The sequence below is a fragment of the Protopterus annectens genome, chromosome 3.part1, assembly GCF_019279795.1.
Source record: "Protopterus annectens isolate FY-2018-M chromosome 3.part1, PAN1.0, whole genome shotgun sequence".
Lineage (NCBI taxonomy): Eukaryota > Metazoa > Chordata > Ceratodontiformes > Protopteridae > Protopterus > Protopterus annectens.
Window position 1 is genome coordinate 51,054,646 of NC_056732.1, and position 25,774 is coordinate 51,080,419.

A 25,774-nucleotide genomic window follows, 5' to 3' on the forward strand; every position below is an offset into this window, starting at 1 on the left:
CATCTGTTGTCACAGTGGCAACTGGGGGGGGGACAAAGGGTCTGCCCTGAAAAAGCTGAGGGGAAACCATCCACCAGGAGAGATGATTCTTGCAAGATGGGGTTATCAAAATGTTGTGAGTCATTGGTAGCTGTTGAAAGGACCACTGAGAAAACAGCATCCACTGAAGGAGCCTCATGTGGAAGCGGGCTAATGGGAGTAGAAGAATCGCCGCTGCCATGAGGCCTAACGCTTTCAATACTAGCTTGACTTGAACTCTGTTGGGCTGAAACAGGGACTGAACATTCCGCCTTATGTCTGTCACTCTCTGAGGTGGTAATGTTGCAGACATTTCTGTGGTGTTTAATACGGCGCCTATAAAGTTTATACATTGACAAGGCAACAAGGAGGACTTTGCAAAATTTATAGAAACACCTAGACTGTTGCAAAGTTGAATAGTGTAATCCCTGGCCATTATAAGATGCTGCTTGGTGGTAGCGGAAATGAGCCAGTCGTCTAGATATGGAAACACCTGGAATCCTTTTCGTCTCAGGTGAGCCATGACCACTGTGAACACCCGGGGGGGCTGTGGTGAGACCAAAGGGCAGGGTTCTGAATTGATAATGACTGGCTCCCAGCCGGAAGCGGAGAAACCTCCTGGAGCGCCTGTGTATCTTTATATGATAGTACGCATCCTGGAGGTCTAAAGAGCACATCCAGCTGTCTCTGCCCAAAAAGGGTAAAATGGACTGCAGTGTTACCATCCAAAATTTTGTCTTTTGTACAGAGTTGTTCAATCTGCTGAGGTCCAAAATGGGTCTCCAGTCTTTTTTGGTACCAAAAAGAATCTGGAGTAGATTCCGGATCCTAGCTGATCTGCTGGGACTGCCTGGATGACTCTTTTTTTCTAACAGCTTTTTTATTTCTAGCTGAGCCTGACCCCTTTGTGTGGGTGGTACGTCTGGTAGGGGTCTTGGCAGTTGTACCGGAGGGGAAGTGAAGGGAATTTTGTAACCCTCGGATATGATCTTCTGTACCCATGTGTCTTGGGAGAGGGATTGCCAGGCTTCCGGGTACAGATAATCTTCCCCCAACTGCCTCCGAAGGCGGACAGTCGGGCAGCTTCTCAGGGATGCTGAAAGGGTTGGTCAGGGAAAGATTCCCTGGAACCCTGGTTCTGTGGACCCCCTCTGCCCCTGGGGCATCTGTTATTATTCCCCTCTGCCCCTAGGGGAAATTCACCACGTGCAGCAGGCGACTCCCTGTGGTTTGGAACCACATCTTTCCACCCTCTGTCCCTTAGGATAAGGTCTAGAAGGTGTGGAAAAATGGACTCCTATGGCAGAGAGAGTCTTACCATCTTGCTCGCATCTGGTGAGGGTATTCTTCACCTGAGGTCCAAACAATTCTGAACCATCAAAGGGGGTGTTGGTGAAGGACCCCTTGAAGGGATCGGCAAAGTTACAGAGTCGCATCCAAGTGTGACGTCTCAACGCAACACCTGTGCCAGCGGCCCTACTCTCTCCATCGGCTGCGTAAGAGATAAGCCGCATGGAGGAGTTAACAATGGAGTTCAGGGTGGCCAGCTGGGAGTTTATCTTGTCCTGATACCCCGCAGCAGAAGGATCCTGTACCGTTTCACCCAGCTCTTTGAGCAAGTCTCTCTGAAGGCGGGTGAAATGACATAAATAGTTCAGCGATCGCATAGTAAAGGTCGCTGAAGCAAATGTCCGCTTGCCGTACCTGTCCATGGTCCTGGACTCTGTTAGCAGGATGAACAGGTACAGAAGGATCAGCCAATTCCTTCTTAGTGGCTGCTGCTACCACCATAGCATCAACTGAAACGCCTTTGGTGAGAAAGGATTTGTCCTCTGGTGCAGAAATAAATTTAGAAGGCCTCCTAGGGATAGGTTCCATTGAATCAGGAGCTGCCCACGCCTTTCTAGCCACTACCTCCATTAGTGGGTCGAAAGGGGGAGACACCCAGGAGGTGGAAGGGGAGATCCAAAAGCGTCAAGGTAAACCGACTTGTCCTCGGAAGGTTTGAGAGTGGACCAATTTCCCCTCTGTTTTAGGATCTCTAGGATGTCTGAAAAAGAGACATCCTCAGAGGGGGATCTGGGGGAACCCTCCGACTCATCCAAGTCGGTGTCCGACGTGACAGACTCGGGGGAGTCTATGTGCTTCCTCTTGCACTTTCTTTTCCTAGGGGGTTCCCCTGAAACTTCAGGGGAACCCTGGGAAGAGGAGACACCCAAAGTGGGTACCCTACGCTTTGGATCTCTGCTGTCAGATGTAGGAGGATGGCCAGAGACCGTAACAGGTACTGTAGAGGGAGGAGCTGCAGAACTTAACCTTGGAGTGGACACTGGGTCCAGCACACTCCTCATCACCTCGAAGGCTCCCCTATCAGATACCAAAGGTAGTCCCGGCTCCGAAGAGACCGGAACCGCCCCCGGCACCGACAGAGAAGGCTCCGAGAATGATGTCGGGGCCGAACTAACCAGAGCTGAAGCTCCGAGAGGGAGAGCGGGGTCGGACAAGGGTCCGATGCCACTCGTCCCCTCGGAGCCGACAATGGAGTCCCGGCGCCCGGACCTCTCCACGGAGGGAACCAATGAAGAGGTCGGAGCCAACGACACCGGAGCCAAAGGTGGGAGTATCGGCTCCGACGTGGGTAAGGTTACGGTTCCGACAAACTCCGGCTCCGAACTCGAGAGGAGAGTCGGAGGAGGAATCGATAGCGGTACCGAAGGAGCCACAGTCTGGAGAGATGGGCTCTGGAGCATTTGGGCTGGTGCTTGAGATTTTATGAGCCTACTGACCACCCTCTCAATGTCGTGGTCGGAGAGCCTGGATGACCTAGATGAGTGAGTCTTATGACTCTGCTCCGATAGGAGAGGGGATCTTGGAGCCGATCGGACGGAATCTACCGAGGGGGACCGAGAGCGCTTGCGCGCTGGGGTCGGCTCCGATGCTGGTTTTGGAGCGGATACCACTTTGCCCGCCTCGGATTTGGATGGAACCGATATCGGAGCCATCTCGATAACGCCAGCCCTCGACTCAGAAGCTGGAGCCGAGGGTTTGGCGGTTTTTGAAGACTTCTCCGAGCCAGACTTGGACGGGGAGTCATCGGGCTTTAACAAGCCCCTTAGGATGAGCTTATTACGCCTCTCCTGCAGGACTCTTGAACTAAACCCGTGACAGATGGGACAAGAGTCCTGCAGGTGTAAAGGCCCCAAGCAACAGACACAAGTGTGACCATCTGTCAGAGACATTTTCTGACAGCACGAGTCACACTTCTTGAATCCAGAGACCTTAGTGTCTTTGGACATAGTCCTAACCACAGTAAACACAGTCAGTCCACACACACACTCAACTTATAATTAGAAAAAAGTTAAGGGAACTGACTAAACCCACACACACAGACACTGTAAGGGTGGGGAAACTAAAGTAAAGCCCGTAGGCCCAAAGATAAAAATTAACTAAAGAAGGGCTACAAAAAGGGTTGTATGAATAAGGCAATTAGTAGGGACCTAAACAAGGGTAACTAACTGGAAAAACTATCTGAAAATTTAGTTTAATAGAATAAATCTCTTTACTGACCCGAGCCAGTAAAAAAAGACAACCTCGCGGCAAACAAGATCTGGGGAGTTAACGCATGGTATTGTGGGTTATAGGGCTGCCTCGAGCCGGTAAAAATAGCTCTCGAGTTATAGTATAGGCCGGCTCCGAACCTATCCAGCAAGAATGAAGGCGAGAATGACAACTTAACATTAAGCTTTCAGCAGAGAATATCACTTATAGGTGGGAACTAGAAATGGATTTGCAAACAATAAGGATGTATCTGGGAGGCATACAAGGGAAATGTAATAAAAGGGGGTAGATTTCTGAAGAAATTTATAAATATATTTCCTATGAAAGTCATGAATTCAGTAGCAGGAACTAGGACAGAATTTATATATTATTCTCCAAGGTATAATAACTGGGCTAGACTTGATAGAAACTATATTTCATAGGAACATGGCCATTTAATTGAGAACTTTGATACAAATCCAATAACTATTTCAGATCATGCACCAATAATTACTAAGATAAAACTGCAGGGTACAGATGAGACACTGGCACTTCCCCCACCTACCTGTTAAGAAGTGAGGAATTTAAGAAATGGGTAGTGGAAATGAACCAGGTGTTATTAGGGAAAATAGAGAGTACTCCAGAAGTTATAGGTAGTGCGTGGGATAAAATGAAAGTGGAGTTTATAAATAGGATAGAAATAAAAGAAAAAGATCTGATTAAGAAGTAATAATTATCATTTAGAGGGGCTGATGAAGGTTAAAGTATTACAAAATAAGAGGAGTATCTCAGAACAAGAGGAGGCACAACTGCAGAGTGCTAAAGAAAAGATAAGGGAGTACCTGGACAGTAAGCGCGACTTTAGAAAGATAGCTGTCAAGCAACTATGTTTGATAACTCCAGAACAGAAAAATTTGGCACAATAACTTAGGCAACAGAAAGTAGAAAGAGTTGCTGTCAAATTTAGGGTGTCTATAACAAGGAAAATAAATAGAGATCTTGTAGAGAGATCAGATGTATTTCATAAATTTTATGAAAATGTATATAATGCAGAGAAGTGTGGAAATCAATAAAAAGAACAAATGAAAGTATTCATGGAAGACTTAGATATGCCAAGGTTAGAGGCAGATGAAGCTCAACAACTAACAGTTAAGATTAAGAGTAGATGAGATAAAAATAGTGATGTATAACAAATCTAAGGAAAGCTTCCAGAAACAGATGGTGTTCTGGTGGAAGTTAGAACAGAAAAAAGTGATAAAGATCTGGAAGGTTTTGTTTAACAATATTTTAAAAGGAAGGGAGGCACAAACATCCTGGAAAAAAAGCTATGGTGGTTGTAATACCTAAAGACGGTAAAGTCCCATCTGATCCAGTTTCATAGGTAAGTACTAGGCTATCTGCCCATGGGCATTTATAAGCCTAGCCACAGAGTGATGGCTTTCGCCTCCCCATTAGATTAGTAACCTGGGCCTCTGTCAACAGGGCTCCTGAAGTGATCCCAGGGTAGAACTTACGATTACCCATCCACTCATCAAGATTTCTCTTGAAAAGGGTCAGAGAGGAGCTCTGTCGAATATGGATTGGGATTGTATTCCAGAGTGAGGGGAGTCGCTGGGACAGGAATCTATCCCGCCAGCATGTCCTGTTTATTGTTGTACATAGGTTCAAGTCGCTAGAATGAGTGATTCTGAGGGATCTCGTTTTTTTGAGGTGAAGCATGTCCATTAGTTCAGGGTTTGACATGGCCCTATAGGTCAGACATAGGTCACCTCTGAGAAAACCGTAAGCGACTGAGAAGAGCTGGAGCTTTTTTAGTCGTGCTTCATAGGGTAATTGTTTAAGGCCCTTAATCCTCTTAGTGAGGTACTTCTGTGGTCTTTCTAGTTGTTGCAGGTGTCTAGTGAGGTATATCCCAAATGGCGCATTGTACTCTATTATGGGCCTAAAGAGTGAGGAGTAAAAAGGCACAATCACCTCGTTGGATCTGGATGAGAAACCCTTTGTGATCAGGTGTGCCACACAGAAGGATTTCCTGACCGTTTTGGCTATGTGGTTATCAAAGGAGAGCATGATATCTACTTGGGTACCCAGGTCCCTAATTACTTCTTCTGTACTTAGTGGATTCCCATCTATGTGGTAGTTTGTAGGTACTTTGTTTTTCCTAAATGGGATTACTATGCATTTTTTGGCATTTAGCTTGAGGCCGTGACTTTGCCACCAAGTGTTTGTCTCTGTGAGACCCTTTTGCAGGATGTCTGTGTCAGCTGGACAGTCAATTATTGCACCCAATTTACAGTCATCTGCGAACTTGGTTAGCCACAGTCCCTCCGCCTTTGCCTGTACTTCAGAGAAATATATACCGAACAGGAGGGGTCCCAGGACTGAGCCCTGTGGGACTCCGCTTGTGACTGGTTTAGAGTCAGACATGGCGCCTGCCACTCTTACCATGTGGGTTCTGTCTGAGAGCCAATTGGCAACCCATCTCGTGACATAGGGGTTAATATTTAAGCTGGTGAGTTTGTCTATGATTCCTGAGTGTGGGATGGTGTTGAGCATTAGCGAGGCCCAGATATGCTGTGTGGACCACCTTCCCTTCATCTATGGCCTTGGTGACTGTTTCGAAGAAGTCAACCAAGTTCAGGAGGCAAGATCTGCCATTAACAAAGCCGAACTGGGTGGGGTCCAGTGTCTGGAGGTTCCCAATGTCCCTGTTAATGAGCTCCATGATAATGCATTCCATGGCTTTGCAGATCAAGCTAGTCAAGCTTATAGGGCGATAGTTCCCAGGGTCAGTTGTGGCACCACCTTTGTGGAGTGGTACGACTGTTGCTGTACGCCATTCTTTGGGTACATAGCCTATAGACAGGCTGAGTTTAAATAGTGATTTGAGATGGGGGGTTAGTTCATTTTGAAGCTCGTCTAAGACACAACCTGGAATAAATCTGGTCCCACTGATGCTGTGTTTTTGGCCTTTGCAAGGGCTGTCTTTACTTGTGTGTCTGAGATATCTGGAGCGCCACATTCTTCTGGGATGGGTGCTAGCCCCTTTGGTGGACAGGGAGGGGTGAAGTTTGCACTGAACTTGTCAGCCAGGATGTTGGCAATGTCGGTTGGTTCAGTGTATTTATGGCCATTATGCACTAGCTCGGAGCATATCTGAGAGTTTGCCCCTAGACTCTTGACATAGTTAAAGAAGGCCTTGTTGTTATCCTTAAGAGTCATTGGCTATTTTTCTTTCGAAGTTGGCCTTGGATGATTTAATGAGGGAGCGCAGTTTTTTAACTGATGTTAATCAGAGATGCCTTCTTATTTTGGGATTTTGTTTTATCTTGCAGGAGATTCCTCCTTTGTTGTAAAGTTTATTTATGGCCGGTACATACAGGTCCATTTCATTTCTAAACCATGACTATAAAGTGTTTATGTCTATAAAAACTAAAAGAATGACAAAGATGATGCCAAAATTGATAGATATGGATCACTGTGATTTTGTGGAGGGGAGGCAAACATTCGACAACAATAACAGAACAACGATGAACAAGAGGGAAGCAGAATGTAAGAAAATTCTGCTGTTATTGGTGGGTCTTGATGCAGAGAAAGCATTTGACAGAGTAAACTGGGATTTTATAAGTAGGGCAGTGGAAGCATTTACATTTCCTGATACAGTAGTAATGTTAAATAGAATAATATATGAGGGATAGGAGGCAAAAATCAAAATGGGAGGGTTCCTCTCTGACAGGCTGTGTCTGAACAGATGAACTAGGCAGGGGTGTTCGCTTTCCCCTTTGTTAACTGCATAACATTTAGAGTCACTGTCAAAGAAAATAAGGGACTCAGAAATTCAAGGATATAACTGGTATGGTGTTCAAGAAAAGCTGGCTTTATTTGCAAATGATATTCTGTACCTGATGGAAAAAGACATCTATCTCAGTGCTGTGGAATATTCTCAGATAATTTCAGGATGCTTGGGGATACAAAATTAATGAAGATAAAACAAAGGCTATAGCTACAAACTAGGTACCCACGCATGAATTGGTCCACCCATACCCATTTTTATGGGGACAAGATAAATTAAGAATTTAGGAGTATGGATTATAAAGGATTTGGTCAAGGATTCTAAGGATGTGTGGGAAGAGACTAACTAAAAGACAATACAAAGACTGAGAAATGGGAAGCTCTTACCTATGGATATGGATAGCAAGATACAAGAAGTAAAAATGTTTTTAGACCCTTCAGTTTTATACGCAGATCAGTCAGGCATATTTTTATAAATCCGAGGAGACGTTGTGGACAGTAATTAATGAACAGTAGTTGAAGGATTTTATTTGGGAGTTGTAGAGGCAAGAGTCACGTGAGATAATTTGATCCTCCCAAAAGAACAAGGAAGTTTAGGATTACCTGATTTGCAGGGACATTTCAGAGCTACATAGTTAATGCTCTTGTACAGAAGACGAGCAGAAAATGATAATTCAAAGCAGAAGAGGATGATGATGATGATGATGAAGCAAAGGGAAGGTAATTCAAGAAAGAAGGAAGGAAAGGGATTTTGGATGCAGATCCTTACGGAGAATAATGACAGTCATATAGAATAGTGATTGTATTAATAAAGTAGCACAAAGTACACGAAGAACTAAGTCAATATGGGAATGGAGAAAGGAGATTCTGCCGATAGAGAGGACTGCTATTAAGTGTACAGAGAATAGACAGGAAGGGCCTGGAATTTACTGGCGAAAGCTGGCAAAGGAACCAAGGTACTGAAAACAAATAACTAGAGAAGGAAAGATAACAGAATGGGAAGAGGGCAAGAAGACATTTGGATTACCTTTCATATTATGGATTGATATCAAAGTATAGACAAACAGAAAGAGACTGGGGAATCCTAAATGAAAGATTTGCACCGATTGGGTTTTTAATTGAATCTAGACCCTAAACTGCTGTTAAAAATGGATAATTAGTAAAGCATATAAAATATTGCATGATAATTATAGGAATCAATCAGAAGAGGTCAGAAAAAATTGGGAAGAGAGATTATACATTTTTATACCCCAAGCAGACTCCAAAGATATTTTTCCACAAACAGATGTCAAATGTTGGAGGTGTGACTGGGAAACAAGAGGTAACTGCGACCATATGTTTTGGGAATGTAATGACTGGGCAGACTTGAAAAAATTCCCTGCAAAATATTTTGTCAGGAATACTGAGTGAACAAATGAGCCTTTCTAAGGAAATGATTTTTGAGCTGGTATACTAAATCTGAATTTCCTAGACATAGTAAGGCCTTGTTAAATTTAATTTTGGTTGCTGCCAAAAAAAGCAAATGGTACAAAATGGAAATCAAAACTTAAACCAACTATACTTAAAGTACTGAACATTGTTAACAAAGACAAAAACAGGAGGTGGGATCTTTAGAAAAGGGTAGGAGTAAATACTGAACATTGTTAACAAAGATAAAAACAGGAGGTGGGACCTTTAGAAAAGGGTAGGAGTAAATTAGATAGAAAAATGGAAATTGTGGGAAAAAACCTGCAAAAAATGTTTTTGAGAAGGAATGAGGTTTAAGAGAATGCAGGAATTGAATAATTTATGTAATGTTGCCTAGATTATAAGATATACAAGTCATGTATGTTTGTAATTTTGAAGTTAATATGCTTTGATTACTTTCACATAAATGTAAGTTTGCCTGCAGCACAACAAATAATTCAATAAAAGTGTTTAAAAAAGATGAATGAGTTGGTAGTTTAGTACGTACGTACGTACTCTAAATACAGTGAATAAAAGGGGATAGCAAGCAGCACATCAGAATTATGTACTATTGCAATTTAATTTTCACTGAAGGGATAATATCAAGCAAAAAAAAATACCTGCCACCTAGCAAAGATAACTACAGCCTGAATATCAATGGCACTTCTTATAATCATAATGGAAACCAAGCTCTACCATCCATCCACTAGATCTAACACATGCCTGAATACAAATTACTCTCTGACGGGAAGGACCTACTCACCAAGTAGAAGGCGATCTCATAAAGCATGGACCTTGCAATTAAGTATGAGGGGTCACCAGAGATATTACAAAGGAATGGTGAGTTAAGTAAAGAAGGTATGAAAAAAGACATGGGGGCTTAATCCCAGTGCAGGAGTGCTACATAAGTAATTTTACATAAATGCAACAATCCAAGGAAGTTTAACAGCAAAACTTTGTCACACTCTAAAAACTTGGTATCACTTATGCCCCCAAAAAAAAAGCTGAGAATGCTTGCATAGAACAATTAAAAATTACTCACCTTTTCCTATATCTCTGCCTTCCATGTCTTTTAATACCAGTGATCTTCCCTTGGTGATTAAAACTGCATCCCCTTCCCATTTTTTGTGTTTTTTCTTTGAAGCTTTGCACCAAACAACACTATAATACTTGGTAATGGTCTTGGCTTCTTCTTCATGGACCTCTGGTTCAGCCTGGGACTTGTGACATAGTTTGGGCTTCATAAACAGGCTGCCTGACTTATGATGCTGCTCAGGTAGCTTCCCTGCAACACAAAACATGCAGTTCAGTATACTGATTTGGTTAAAAATTCCAGTCAATGCAAGAAGTTACAGGTTTGAACCATATACTTATAAATGTGTGTGTGTCTGCGTTTGTGTAAATACACATGCACACGCACACTACAATACACCCATAAGCAATTACACTTTTTTGCAGACTAAATAAAATCATAAAATCCATATAATTAATGTGTACACACTGTTTAAATAATAATACAAAAATATTACATTTTTGTTTTCCAAGGAAAATTGCAAACCCAGCAAACAGTGGCCACGACGGCTCCTAGTAACCATGAAATACAGTCCAACTCAATTTTTCACATTTATAATTGTATCTAGACTTCTGCATTTATTTTCACCAGACTACTACTACTTCTTTCAGCTTTTCCCGGTTAGGGGTTGCCACAGTGGATCACCTGTCCACTCATGATTGGCAGTGGAGTTTTACAGTGTTGAGTTGCCAGCCCGGCGCCCAACCTTCCACAGAAGGCACACACATGCACACAATCACACCTAGGGCCAATTTAGAGTGTCCAATCCACCTACAGCATGTCTTTGGGATGTGGGAGGAAACCGGAGCACCCAGAGGAAACCCACGCGACCACAGGCAAGACTGACAGAAGTAAACTGGCAAACTGAAATATACAATTCAACAGCAAATGCCCATTTTTAACTATCATATAAATCAATGGAAAACAGACACTAACACCTCCCCAACTCAAATTCAATTTTTTTCTTTAGTTATTCATTTATTTCAGGTGGACAGATTATTTTTCCAATGCAAACACTATAGTGGAGCATACAGAAAGAGCTGCACACCTCAGTGTGCCATCCATATGGATGAGTCATTAAACCAAGGTCCCATCTGCCTGAGTTTATGGTAGCTCAGGTAGATGTAAAAGATCCCACGGTACCTATAGAAAAGAGTAGGGTGCTTTATTGATACACTACAAACTTGATCTTTATACAGGTCTTCGAAATTCAAACATTCACTTCAGTTTCTTCTATATATTTTCCCATAATCTCCATCATCTTTGCCACAACAGGTTTTATTCTTATAATTCACCCATTTCTTTTTATTGTACAATACCTCTTCACATTTCATTTGTTGTACAATACCTCTTCACATTTCATTTGTTGTACAATACCTCTTCACATTTCATTTGTTGTACAATACCTCTTCACATTTCATTTGTTGTACAATACCGCTCCACGTTTCATTTATTGTACAATACCTCTCCACGTTTCATTTATTGTACAATACCTCTCCACGTTTCATTTATTGTACAATACCTCTTCACGTTTCATTTATTGTAAAACACCTCTTCACATTTCATTTATTGTACAATACCTCTTCATATTTCATTTCTTGTACAATAGCTCTTCACATTTCATTTCTTGTACAGTACCTCTTCACATTTCATTTATTGTACAATACCTCTTCACATTTCATTTATTGTACAATACCTCTTCACATTTCATTTATTGTACAATACCTCTTCACATTTCATTTATTGTACAATAGCTCTTCACATTTCATTTATTGTACAGTACCTCTTCACATTTCATTTATTGTACAACACCTCTTCACATTTCATTTATTGTACAATACCTCTTCACATTTCATTTATTGTACAATACCTCTTCACATTTCATTTGTTGTACAATACCTCTTCACATTTCATTTTCCGTACACTGCACATATTTTATCCCATTTTTCTTTTCCTTCCTTCGTTTCTCATACTCTCCACATACCATATCTATATACACTTTTTCATATTTTTTTCTTTACAACATTCTTTAAACATTTTCAGAACTCTACAATCCTTTACATTTCAAAAACACATGCTCTGTTTCCTCCACCCTACAAATATTATAGTTTTTCTTACTGCACTTTATATTTCATATTCATTTTCACTGGTTATTTCACAGTGCTAACCTGCATCTCCCTACGCACTATAATTTGAAACCTTTCCTTTATAGCTTTTCTTTTTTGTTTTTGTTTCTACAACCTCAGGTGCCCTGCAATGACAAACATGTACATCATGAACACTTTAGGGCTCGGGGTGGTGGTGTTGTGGTGAGACCAAGCGACAGCGTTAAGAATTGAGAGTGGATGGCTTCTAGCTAGAAGTGAAGGTATCTTCTGGACTCTGTTTATCTTTATGTGGAGTTACACATCACAGAGGTTGATAGAACATACGCAGTCTCCTTCCTATAAGCATGGAAGGATATCTTATTTATTTATTTTACATTTGTTTACCAGGAATGTCAGGAGCCAATTTTCATCAGAGGTCCAGGGAGAAAAGCGCCACATACAATATGCCAGAAAATACAAAAAAAAAAAAATTACAAAACATATGCCAAAAAAATACAAAACATTACAAAATGCCAGAAAATGTAAAAGACAATAATATAGAAAATATAAATACTTACAGAAATGCAAAAGTATCAAATACAGTAAAAGTACTAGGTGGAAGGAATATATAGTCACAGGCACTACAAAAAGTACATATAGTTCTAAGGAGGGTGTACAACCATACAAGTAGGGAGTATCCATGATAATGTGCTACAATACATGTGGCAGAAGATTGGTTGATGATGTAAGTACGGTAGAAATGTCTTCCAGTATAGAAACTTAATAAATGAAGGGTCATTTACAAATATATATAGCCTTCTTTTCTTGCTTGGCTACTCTATTCATAAAGCCATATCAGTAATAGTAGTATTTTAGGTAGAATCTTGGGAGGCTTTAGTTCTGGATGAGGTGCTGGATACTAGCAGTCCGTGAAAAGATAAGACATCAAAGAAGTTTTGATGTTGAGGTCAGGTTGGGAACAAAGCTAGGAAGGATTTAGATGAAGTAGGTTGACAGACAAGAAAGCCTGGGAGGATATGGAGCTGTTAGGCTGACCGGAGATCAGGGCAGTACTAGGAGGATAGGAAGGGGAGGGAATATATGGTTATCCAATGGAAGTACAGGAGCAGAGCCAATTTTTGTTGAGATGGTCACAGAGGAGTAGTTTGAATTTGAGTGTGTTAGTGGTATTTAGAATTTGCTGAGGGATGGTGTTCCAGATTTTGGATATTTTGTGTGAATACAGAGATTCTCCTGAGGAATTATTTACTTTAGTGACTTTTAGTAACAATTTGTCAAAGGATCTTAAAGTTCTGTTGCTGTTGTATGGTTGACCTAGGTTTTGGAGTGCTGGGCAGTTTTTGGGTTGAAATACAATGGAGTGGGCAACAGTTAGTTGGTTTACATTGAGTAGGTGGGGTAGTTCAATCCAGTGTAGCTCCCATAAGACAGAGCAGTGGTGAGTTCTATTGAGATGATTACAGGCAAATCTGACTATTTTATTACTGTAGGCCTCCAGTTTGGTAAAGTCTGATTTTTCTAAGGTTAGTAAAGATGGGTGAGCCATAAAGAAGGGCAGCAAGGAGATGTGTTCTGGCTATGGTGTGTCTGGTGGTATTGGTGAGAAATTGTTTAGCTTGTAGAGAGATCCACTTTTGATGTGCACCTTCTTAATGGTTAAAGCCAAATGTATATCAAATTTTAGTGTGTTGTCACGTGTGACACCAAGAAGTTTTGTGTGTTCAATAGGTTCTATTCTGGTCTTGTTTGAGGCGTAGCTAGTAAATGGGGGTTTGATTTCCTTGAGTTATGCTTTTTGTAAAGGCTATTAGTTTTGGTTTGTGTGGGTTAAATATTAGTTGGTAGTCCGAGAGATATTTCTCGATGTCTAGAAAGGACCATTGTGCTGTTTCAAAGAGTTTGGAGAGGGATGGGGCTGAACATATGAGAGAGGAATCATCTGCATATTCAATGATGGCAACATTGCTAGTAGCAATGAATAGTTTACTTGTAAATATAGAGAAGAGTAGTGGTCCGAGGACTGACCCTTGTAGAATACCTACAGAGAAAGGTAGTAGAGAGAAAACTAAGTTTAGCCACTTTACTGCTTGCTGGCGATCAGTTAAGTGGCTATGGAGCCAGGTTAAAGATGGATGGAATAGATTTAGAAACACAAGTCTGGTTAGTAGTTTTTGGTGTGATACTGTGTTGAAAGCTTTTGACATGTCGAGGAAAATGGATGAGACAAATTGAATATCATTTCAAAGCTGGTTGATAGTATCAGTAAAGCTAACACATGCTGTTGTGGTGCTGTGCTTAGGTCGAAAGCAGTGTTGTGAGTTAGAGAGGAGGTTGTTGCTCAGTAAGTAGTCTAGCAGTTGTTTGTATATACCTTTTTCAAGGATTTTTGGCAAGTGGAGGAAGTATAGCAATTGGTCTGTAATTAGATAGGTCCATTGAGGGGCCACCTTTGTGCAAGGGGATATTTTCCAGAGTTTGGGGACATAGTGTTCTGAGATGGAACGATCAATTAGAATGGAGATGGGATATGCGATAATATTAGCTGCTATTTTGAGGAATTCATTGGGGAGTAGGCTGGCAGCAAGGGATGTGGGTTTTAGTTTTGTTTAGAAGTTGTTTGATGGTCCTGGTTTGTGCTGTTTTGAAAGTAAATGAGTTAAGGTTTGGTTAAAGATCCTGAAGGAATTGGTGGTGGTGTACTTTTATCAGTTTTTACTAGAGCTAGTATAGAGTTTATGAAGTGGGTATTAAATTGTGAGGCTACACAGTCAGGAATTTTTGGTGGTAGGGAATGGAATAGTGCATTGCCAGGATTAAGGTGTTGTTTTACGGTGCTCCAAAATTATTGGGGGTTGTTTTGGTGTTTTTGTTGCAATGTAGTATAGTAAGCTTTTTTATCATTTTTGATTTGCTTTTTGGCTAGGTTTCTTAATTTATGATAGGTGAGCTGGGATGTTTGGGACTTGGTTGCTTGGTATTGGGACCAGGCACTCTCCCCTCATTTTGAGGAGTTGTCTTGTCTCCTTTGATAGCCATGGAAGTTGTTTTGATTTCATAAAAGTGTCATCCTTGGCGATGCAAGAATATTTAATATATTATACTATGACCAGCCAGAACTCACTCTGTCTTACATATTCAATTAGGCTGCTTAAGTCAAGAATGGGCCAGAGTTTCTTTGATTTCTTTGGAACTAAAAATAATCTGGAATAGGCTCTGGACCCATTCTACTTTGGTAGAACCTCTTGGATGTCTCTTTTTGGGTGAAGTTGAGTGATCTCCTTTACTGCTTACCTCTTCTGATAAGGTGGTACAACTGAGGGGGAATATTTGGGGGGATTTTAGGAAGGGAATTACATAAATTCTGGATGTTATGCTCCTCCGCCAGGTATCTTGTATAATGGACATCCATTAACCTAGAAGAAACAAATCAATCTCCAAAGGCCTCCAGAGAGGAGCAGTCAGGCAGCCCATCAGGATGTTGAGGCTGCTTCTCAGGACCTAGGAACCACAGATTTTGCAGACCCCTATACCTTTGGGATGACATCTGTTAAAAACATCCTCCCCACTGCCACAGCTGCCTCTAACTCAGACAGGACCAAAAAGGAAGTGCTCAGATATTGTGAACCTGAGAGATGTGGACCCGCTTCTGCCTCCTAGAAAAGGATGTTTCAGGGGTATCAAAGTGCACTACTACTCAATATTCAGAACTACCTGTTTAACATGGGTCCATAAAGGAGGGACACATCATAAAGGGTGCTAAAGGATGCTTTAAAGTTGTCCACAAAGTTGCACAAGCTAATCAAGGAGTGGCACCCCATTGCTATGCCTGTGTCCACCGCCTTAAATGCTCCGCCGGCAGCACTGTGCAACAGCCTCATGGAGAGATTACAGATAGTCAACAAAGCAGCCATTAATGACTTGATATGATTGCACGTGGCAGATATGGCAGATTTCCTTAAGGAGTCCAGCATTTGTTCTGCTAGGTCTCAAGGAATCCTTGTCATGTCAGTGAGCTAGTTTAACACTCACAGCACAATGTGCCAAAAGCATAAATCTGTTTCATCATACAGCCCATTGTCAATGACTACTTCCAAGGTTAATGTCCAGCTGCATTGTCAGACAGTTCCTTCTTGGGGGCCACAGCCACAACAACTTAGTCCACCAGAGGAGATTTCTTTCAGTGTGGTCTGTCCTTAGGTGGGTGGAGATTTTATCTGCCTTTCCAAGAATACTTGCTGCTATGTCAGGTTCATGCCATGCCCTCCCTGCCACAAGGTCCATCATACTGTCAAGCAGGGGGGATAACCCAAAAGCATTAGAAAGAACCTACTCATCTAGGGATGGGGGGAGATCAGCTGCCCCTCTGTCTTACTAGTTCTAAGATCACACCAAATCTGATGTCCTCAGGTGGGGGCTGTGGGGAGATTTTCCCTTCACTGAGGTCAGCAACTGGTGTTAAAAACTTCATGGAGGAGTTTATGTGCCTCCTTTAACATGCATGTTTCCATAGTAGCTTGGGAAGAGACTCATGGTGTCCCTAATAGTGGGAAAATTTGAGGCACTTGGAAATCGGGCCAATGATAATGATGGCTTTTGTCTGTATACTGAATGGCATAGCGAGAAAAAAGTTAAATTGGTGTAGTGTCTCCTGCCTGCTTCAAAGAACAGGCAAAGGTCTTCTCTAAGAAGTCAAAGGCTGAGGTAGAATCCATGTGTAAAGACATCAGCCTCACAGAAGTGGACATCAAACACAGAGCCACCAACACTAATGGTCCAGATGGCTCTAACAGACTTTGGAGCTCATGCCTTGAACACCAAGGACCATGACACTGAAAAGGACACCAAATGCATTAGTGCCAAAGCCAGAGCTACTGAATCAGCTTCAGAGGATCACACCAAGACACAGTCAACACTGATGGAAATAGAGTCAAGTATAGCAGATGCTGAGGGGTCGACACCAAAAGATATGATACCACCAGAGCCAAAGGATAATGTAACAAGGTCAATGGCTCCAATGGCTCCAGTATTAGCAGCTGTACCAGGGCAAGACCATGGTTAGAAACAAACCCATCTGCTTTGGAGACAGAGTGGGATGGGATGACAAAAAAAACTTCAACATGAGTCTTAACAAAGGCTCTTATCATACCATTGCAGTCGTCGTCTGGACAGACCTATAGATCCTAAGAGAGGAGGTGGAGGGAGGACAAGAGAGAAGAAATCTGATGCTCAGAAGAGCAACTACTAACCATCCTCCTGGGGAAATGACTTAGTATTATGATAGTCTTGTTCCAAGAAGGACCAGGCACCAGTGAAGGAGGTCCCAAAATAGTTGGGACAGAAGCTTCATGCAGTGCCTCTGATTGTGGAATTTTAGCAAAAGGAAAAGTAAGAGGCGGGGCACCCTCCTCCTATTGTGTCTTTTTCTTTTCTTTCTCTCTACACTTTCCTGTTTCATATCCTTCCCAACTTTTATTGTCCTTGTTCTGGGAAGGAGAAGGAAAACATCCCTTCTAAATTAACTTGTTTTTATGCTCCAAAATGGAGCGCAGGCCAAAGCCCCTTGCAAATATTGCAAGAGGTGGTCAAATGTTCCATTCCAAGGCATACCACTCACAATTTGCGGGTGTCTTTGATGAAATTTTGTGGCCACTGCAGGCACATTTCCTGAAGCCCTGATTCATAGGTAAAACAAATAGCAACTAAAACTATTACAACTACAAAACACACTACCACTACTAACACTAGTTCCCAAGCAAAGCATCAACAAAAGTATCATTGATGTTGTTGTGTCTTTCGTCTTTTTCCGGTTAGGGGTCGCCACAGCGGAACTCCGGTCCACTAATGATTGGTAGTTGATTTTTACGTGCCGAGTTACCAGCCCTGACGCACAACCTTCAACGAAGGTACGCCCATTCACGCATGTCTCCACGCAGAAGACGCTCTAGCTGAGAATCGAACCGTACAGCATCTGACTGTGATGCGACAACGTTACCACAGCACCACCACCGCAGATAACAAAAGTATCATTGATAAAATCAAGAAATGATAATTGCTGCATGAAACAGAAAGCTGAAAGACAAACTACTTGTTAGACAAGGAAGGAGAGATTGTTTTTTAAATGATAGGTGAGAATAACGGGGAAAAAGAAAAACTGACAGAAAAGTAGATTTTATGTGAAAAACCTGACAAAAATGGTGGACTTACCTATGCATTCACAGAAAGTAGATCTGATTGCTATGGCAGCAAATAAGATCTGAGGATTCAAAAAAGTACAGGTGCATTATGGGAGTAAGAAAGAAGCTCAAACATTTGGAATAACGTCTGATTGCTAGGTCAGATCTGCTGATAGAGATATGCCAATCAGTCAAAATAAAGAGATATGATAAATGAAAGTTATGTACTTACCATAAAGCTAGATCTGTGTCTAGTTTTCTTCCAGTTCAACCTTTGGGTTATCAGATCCGACCTCTGTGCATTTCAGAAGCTTGCATCCAGGCCTCTGACTCCTCTCCTACCCATAATTTTCGGTTTCCCTCATTACCTCAGATCGAGATTGCCTGCTTATCAATGTAAGATGCTGTCCAGTAAAAAGAACAGACCTACTTGACATGATTCAATGTTAAAACCATGAAGGATAACATGTAAAGGCTGTCCAAGGACAAAGTACCTGGATCAGTTCCAAAAACTCAACTGGGGTCATAAGGTGACAATTTAGGCAAGGAGACAGAGGGAGGGAGGGTTGATGAACTGGAGGAAAATAAGACAAATTGGATCTAGTGTTATGGTAAGTACATAACTTTCATATCCAGTGTTGTCTGTTTTCATCTGATTCAATCTTTGGGACAGATGCCCAAGCTACTGAGTACCTGGGTGGAATCATGGAAGGATATTCCTAAATATAGAGGAGCCAAAAAATGTACGAAGATCTAGATCATACATCCAACTTGTAGTGTGACACAGAGTTATGAGCAGTAGACCAAGTAGCTCTCTCACAAATCTCATCAATAGGAACCATACCCATAAAAGCAGTGGAGGTATCTACCACTCTGGTAAAATGAGCCTTTGGTTTGCCATGCAAAGACTGTCCCAATTTTTCATAAACAAAGATAACACAGTCAGAAGGCCACCTGGACAATGTTACTTTAGAAATTCCTTGGCCAAATTTAGCTTGTAAAAAGGCAAGAAATTTTGACCTGCCTTCATGATATCCTTTGTTCTGTGTAAATAAAACCTGAGTTGATGATGAAAATCTTTGTCCAGCAAATGTAGGATATACTCTCCTATGTTAGCAAACTTAAGGAAAAACACTGGCAGACAAATACAGTTAGATTGAGGTTTGATTCAGACACCTTTCAGAAAAAATGAGGATTTGTTCTCAAAGATGCTCTGTACTTATGAAAAACTGGATATGGAGGTTTATGTGATGAGGCTTGCAACTCTAAAATACTCCTTGCAGATGTGACAGCCATTAAGATGAGAGCTTTCCAAGGAAGACATTTTATATCGACTGTACAGGCAGGATTGAAGAGAGCTTTAGTAGGAGCATGAAGCATAACAGTAACGTCTCAGAGGGGAACTGGGTCCCTGATTGAGGGTCTTAAAAGGAAAGTTCCCTTCAGGAACACCTTGGAAATCTTTAAGAAATAAACAGAAGTTTGGGTTTGCCCAGAGTGAAAATTGGAAATGGACGCTGATTGTATCTTGATGGCGGAGAAGCTGGACCCTTTGTGAAACAACTCTGCCAAAAAATCTAAAATCAATGGAAGAGGGGTTTCGGCCCCAGAACTTGGACGAAGCTCCAAAGGCGGTAGTGCTTCCATATTCATAAAGGATGCGCACACCTCCAGACTGGTAGCCCAACATAACGCATTTGAGATACTTCAGGTGCAGCTAAAAGTGGGTAAGACAGCGATTCAGGTCATAGCCAGCCTGCTATAGGTCCCCAACCATGTCCCAAGACTCACACTCCATGTTCCTAAGCAACCTGGAGAATATTAAGGTCCAAACTAACATACTCATACTGGGCGATTTCAACTACCTCTCTATTAACTGGGAAAACTACTCATGTACCAATACACTTGTCCAACGTTTCCTGGAATTCATTAATTCCAGTCCCCTGGACCAGCTTGTTCTTACCCCCACTAGAGGTAGCAACATCCTTGACCTGGTCATTACTAACATGGGCAATCATTCTTCTACACCAATAGTCAACTCCACCCTGGTTAGATCCAACCACAAACTAATCACCTTGGAAATCCACATCCCTCCCGCCCCCCACCACACCCCATGCCCCACAAAGGTAACCACCATGAAAAACTTCTACATAGCTAACTTTGGGCTCCTAAAAACAGAGGTGGCTAACTTCAAGGCACCCATGCAAATGGAGAATAGTTGCATGACCGCTGAATCATACACCAGTGCACTGTATGAACATGTACACAAATGCATGGATCTCGCCATACCCAATAGAACCAAGACACTCTCCTCAAAAAAAGGAAGCTAAATCTGGTGGTCCCCTGCCATAAACAAACTCTACAACAGAAGGAGGAAACTGATGCGGAATAAGGTAAAGTCCCAAGACTGGAAAAACTCCCTTATCAGCCTCAACAAAAAGTTGAGATCCCTCATCAAATCCTCTACAGCTAGCTATGAAAACACAACTGCAGCAGATAGTAAAGACAACCACAAGGCCTTCTATAGTTATGTAAAGAATCTCCATGGCAATACCCAGATTTGCAGTGAGCTACTGCACAACGGCACCTCCTATAAAGAGCCAACAGATATTGCCAATATACTGGCCGACAGATTCAGTGCCAACTTTACCCCTCTCACCCCCCAAAGGACCAATCACAATATCAGTAGATTGCCAGGCACCCAGTATTACTGCTGCACAGGTTAAAACAGCACTGTCCAAGGCCAAGAATACAGCTTCTATGGGACCTGACAATATCTCTGGCTGTGTTCTATATAAACTACAGAGTGAACTGGCACCTCACCTGTGTGCCTTGTTCAATCACAGTCTCACCTCAGGCTTTGACCCTACCGAATGGTGCACTGCTACAGTTATCCCTCTCCACAAAGGAGAAGCTACTACAGACCCTGGGAACTATCGCCGCATTAGCCTGACGAGTCTGATATGCAAAGCTATTGAACGCATCATCATGGACCTAATAAACAAGGATATAGGGAATCTCCAAACTCTGGATCCTACACAGTTTGGTTTTGTGAAGGGTAGATCATGCCTGCTCAACTTGGTCGACTTCTTTGAGTCAGTCACCAGAGCTGTGATCTGGCCAAGGCCTTTGATATCATTCCCCACTCAGGAATCATAGAAAAACTCACTAAGCTAGGCATCAATCCCTATATAACTAGGTGGGTTGCAAACGGGCTCACAGCTAGAACCCACTGTGTGAAAGTAGCGGACTCCAAGTCAGACTGCAGACCAGTCGAGTGGAGTCCCACAGGGTTCGGTCCTGGGTCCTCTCCTGTTTGGTATCTACTTCTCTGAAGTCCAGGCCAACACGAAGGCACTCTGGCTGACAAAGTTCGCAGACAATTGCAAGTTGGGAGCTATTATTAACTCCCCAAGTGATGCTGACATCCTACAGAAAGGCCTCACTGAGACCAACGACTGGTGTCAAAACCATGGCCTTAAGCTCAATGCCAAAAATTGTGTTGTCATCCCCCTTGGGAAAAACCTGGTTCCCTTGAATTACCACATCGATGGTAGTCCACTGAACACAGAAGGTGTTATAAGAGATCTGGAAACACAGGTTGACAGCAACCTCTCTTTTGACCACCACATTGCCACTGTGGTCAGAAAGCCCTTCTATGTGGCACATCTCATTACTAAGGATTTTGCATCCAGGAAGAAAGAGTTCATTGTCTCCCTCTACTCTTCCATCATTAGGCCAGTCATAGAGTACAATGCCCCGTTTGGCATATACCTCACTAGACACCTGCAACAACTGGAGAGGCCATAAAATTACCTCACAAAGAGGATCCTAGGCCTTAAACACTTGTCCTATATGGACAGACTCAAACTCCAACTATTCTCTGTCTCATATCGCCTACTTAGAGGTGATCTCTGCTTGACTTACACAGCCATGCCCAGCTCTGTTAGAAATGCTACATCTAAAGAAATACCAATCCCTCAGCACCACACGCTCCAGAGACCTCAACCTCATTACCACAATCAACAGAAAATGCTGGAGGGACAGGTTCATAACCCAGAGACTACCCATGCTATGGAATAGACTTCCCATACATGTCAAGCAGAGCACCTCACTGGCCCTCCAACAGAAATTTTGAGGAGTGGATGGGAAATAGAAAATTCACCCCGGGGATCACTCCAGTGGCTCTATTCGACAGAGGCACTAGGAACTAAGGTCGGGTGGCACGATGCCAGGGTAATCCTATGGGCTAGGCTTGTAAAGGCTCCAGGGTCATTAGCCTAGTACACACCTATGAACATAAGAAAGGGTCCAAACCCCCCTGGAGGAAGGCCATATGGTAAACCTTCTCCACTTACTATAATAAACTTTCCACGTATTTAGTTTTCGTGAAGGAAATTTTTTGAGTAATTGGGGCAGATAACCTGGCATCTCTAGCCTCCATTAAAGCTGGAGAAACCATGCGGTTAACTTCAGATTTTTCAGGTTTGGGTGAGTCTGACAAATGGGTGCTAGTGAAGATTCGGACAAGGGTCCAACACTAGATGAGGTCAGAAGAAGGGGAACCAAACTTGCCAGGGACAAAGGAGGCAATTATGACTACTTTGGCCTTGCATCTCCTGGCTTTCTGAAAAAAAATTGTAAACAGAGGAAGGGGAGGGAAGGTATAAAAGAGGCCTGGAGACCACCTGTGGACTACAGCATCCCTCAGTATCTGACCTTGTGGTGGGATCTGATCAGAGTAACTGCTGCACTTGTCATTTAGGTATGAAGCAAAAAAATTGAAGCAAGGTTGCCCCCAGTGACTGAAAATCTGTATGGCCACTGTCCGATTTTGGGACCACTTATGTGGCAGAAAATAGATCTGCCTAACTTGTCCACCAGAACACTGGGGATGCAATTAGAAAGTGATGGGAAGACCTCACCCATTGCCACACCTTCATGGCTTTCCTGGCACAGTGGATATGATCAGGTTCCTCACTGCTTGACAATATATCAGACTACCCTCCATGTTGTCCATCTGGTTGGAGATCACACCCTCCAAGTGGGAGTCCTGAAAGACCTGCAATGACAGCTGGACTGGCTAAATCTCCAAGACACTGATGTGAAGATTGGCCTCTACCCTCGACCAAGAACCCTATACAATCTACCCTTCAAAATGCCCCCACCCCATCCCAGAAGGGAAGCATCCATGGTTACTGTGGCTATCAGGGTTGTTGGGGAGAACGGTCAACCCTATGACACTATAAGGGAGGTCAACCACCAACTCATGCGTTTCCTGCATAATAATGCAAGGCAGACCCCATCCCAGAAGGGAAGCATCCATAGTTACTGTGGCTATCAGGGCTGTTGGGGAGAACGGTCAACCCTATGACACTATAAGGGAGGTCAACCACCAACTCATGCGTTTCCTGCGTAATAATGCAAGGCAGATTGGTACATGAAGGGGATGAGACTATTGAACAGAGAGTCCACTGAAGGACTCATGTAGTACCTTGCTTGCATAACTACAGTGACTGAAGTGGTCACCAAGCCCAAAAGCCACAGAATAAGTCTTGCTGGGGAACAAGGATGTTGAAGAACCTCTGAAGCTACATAATGTAAGGAGAGTATTCTTGACTGTGGAAGTTTGGCTGTTTGAGAAATTGTGTCCAGATGACATCCAATAAACTCTAGCTGATGCAATGGTGTTAGCAAAGTCTTGGTAACACTGACTGTGATTCCCACCTGCGGGGCAAGGTAGAGCAAGAAGTCCCTGCATTGAACTAGCAGATCCCTTGTTGGTGCAGTAAGGAACCAATTATATAAATATAGGAACACCTGGAACTGGTGCAGCCTGAGATACACTGGTTCACAGGTTCATAGGTGTTTACTAAGTTAATGACCACAAGGGCCTTTTTAAGCCTAGCTATGCATACCAAATCTCTAAGTTCTGCTACCCTTGATTAGTTTAAGCATGGGCCTGGGAGATGAACCATTTACAGGTTAGCTGTGACAATTAGAGACATAGGTGCCAAACCTGGGATGAATTTCCGGTTTCCCATCCAACTGTCCAAGTTGGGTTAGGGAGGAATTCTGCTTCACATGGATGGGGAGTCTGTTCCATAGATGGGGTAGTCTCTGGGATATATACCTGTCTCTCCAACAAGTCCTATTTATATCACAGGCAAGGTTTAAGTCTTTAGAACGGGTAAGTCTGGTGCTGTTGATTTTGTGGATATGCCGGAGGTCCAGAGTGGGGGTCTGACAATGCCCTGTATGGCAGGCACAGATCTTCCCTCAACAGCCTGTAGGAGACAAAATAGAGGGATAGGGGGCCTTGAGGCAGTCTGCATAGGAAATATTACTTACGCCCTGTATTCTTTTAGTGAGGAACCTCTGTGGACATTCCAATTGTTGGATATGCCTGGTTAGGCACATACCAAAGGGGTATTGTACTCAATGGTAGGTCTGATCATGACCGTCATGCATTTGGTGAAAACCTCTGGGGCTCTGATGAAGCCTGAAATACACTGGTATCACTGCCATGCATTTGGTGAAAACCCCAGGGGCTCTGGTGCAGCCTGAGATACACTGGTACCACTGCTATGCATTTGGTGAAAACCCCGGGTTCTGGTGCAGCCTTAGATACATTGGTACCACTGCCATATATCTGGTGAAAATACCGAGAGCTCTGGTGCAGCCGTGGTGAAACCCAAGGGCAGTGATCCGAACTGAAACTGATAGTCTCCCAGCCAGAAATGGAGAACTCTCCTAGACTGCTTTAGTATCTTGACATGACAGTACATATCCTGGATATCTATGGAGTACAACCATGCATCCTGACCATCCGGAATTTTGTCTGTATCACAAACGGATTGAGATAGCTTAAATCCGAGATGGGCCTTAGGTCTCCTGTTTTCTTCAGAACTAAAAAGAACCTTGAATACACTCCAAATCCTGATTGGCCTGGGGGGACTTGCTAGACAACTCTCTCTTCTAGTAGCTTTCTTATCACTGATACCGCTAATTCCATCTGACTGGGTGAAACATCAGGAATTTTTCTCTTTTTCTGAGTACGGGAAACAAACAGAATAACTTAGCCTCTGCTGATTATCCTCTGTATCCAGTAATCTTGAGTGATGGCCTGCCAGGCTTGAGGGATAGCTGCCCCTGACTACCTCAAGAGTGCAGCAGCTGGACAACTGTTCAGGAGCTCTGGTATGGTTTCTCCATGAAAGACATTCAAAACTCTTGATTCTGCAGTCTGCCTTTTCCTCTTGGGCAATGTCTATTATAACTACCCCCTCCCCTGCTGCCACGGGTCAGGGAATTTGTCTGCAGGAATGGCCTGGCCAAATCGCTGGGATTTTCAGAATCTCAGTTTCTTCCCCTCTTTCTGATTAAAGGAGAAGGTCCTTAGAGGGGTGGAAAAATTAATTCAAACTGTAGATGGAGTCTTGCCTTCTTGTTTGCTCCTGATAAGTGTTTCTTTCACTTTGGGTCCAAACAGGTTTGAATCATCTAAGGGGGTATTAATGAAGGATGTCTTGAAGCCTTCCGCAAAGTCACATAGGCACATCCAGGCATGCCTGTGAATAGCAATGCCAATACTCACTGTCCTGGTTGTACTGTCAGCTGCAATGGAA

At 42.8% G+C, this 25,774-nt stretch overlaps 1 protein-coding gene across 4 annotated transcripts in view; it reads right to left on the reverse strand.

The window, feature by feature from the left end:
- Window positions 1–25,774, reverse strand: part of RAD54B (RAD54 homolog B) — a 1,676,581-nt gene that overhangs the window by 707,976 nt on the left and 942,831 nt on the right. For all 4 annotated transcript variants that reach the window (XM_044066559.1, XM_044066560.1, XM_044066556.1 and 1 more), the window contains exon 4: window positions 9,836–10,078. In XM_044066559.1, the coding sequence (XP_043922494.1) occupies window positions 9,836–10,078 (243 nt within the window). The remainder of the gene's footprint in view (window positions 1–9,835; window positions 10,079–25,774) is intronic.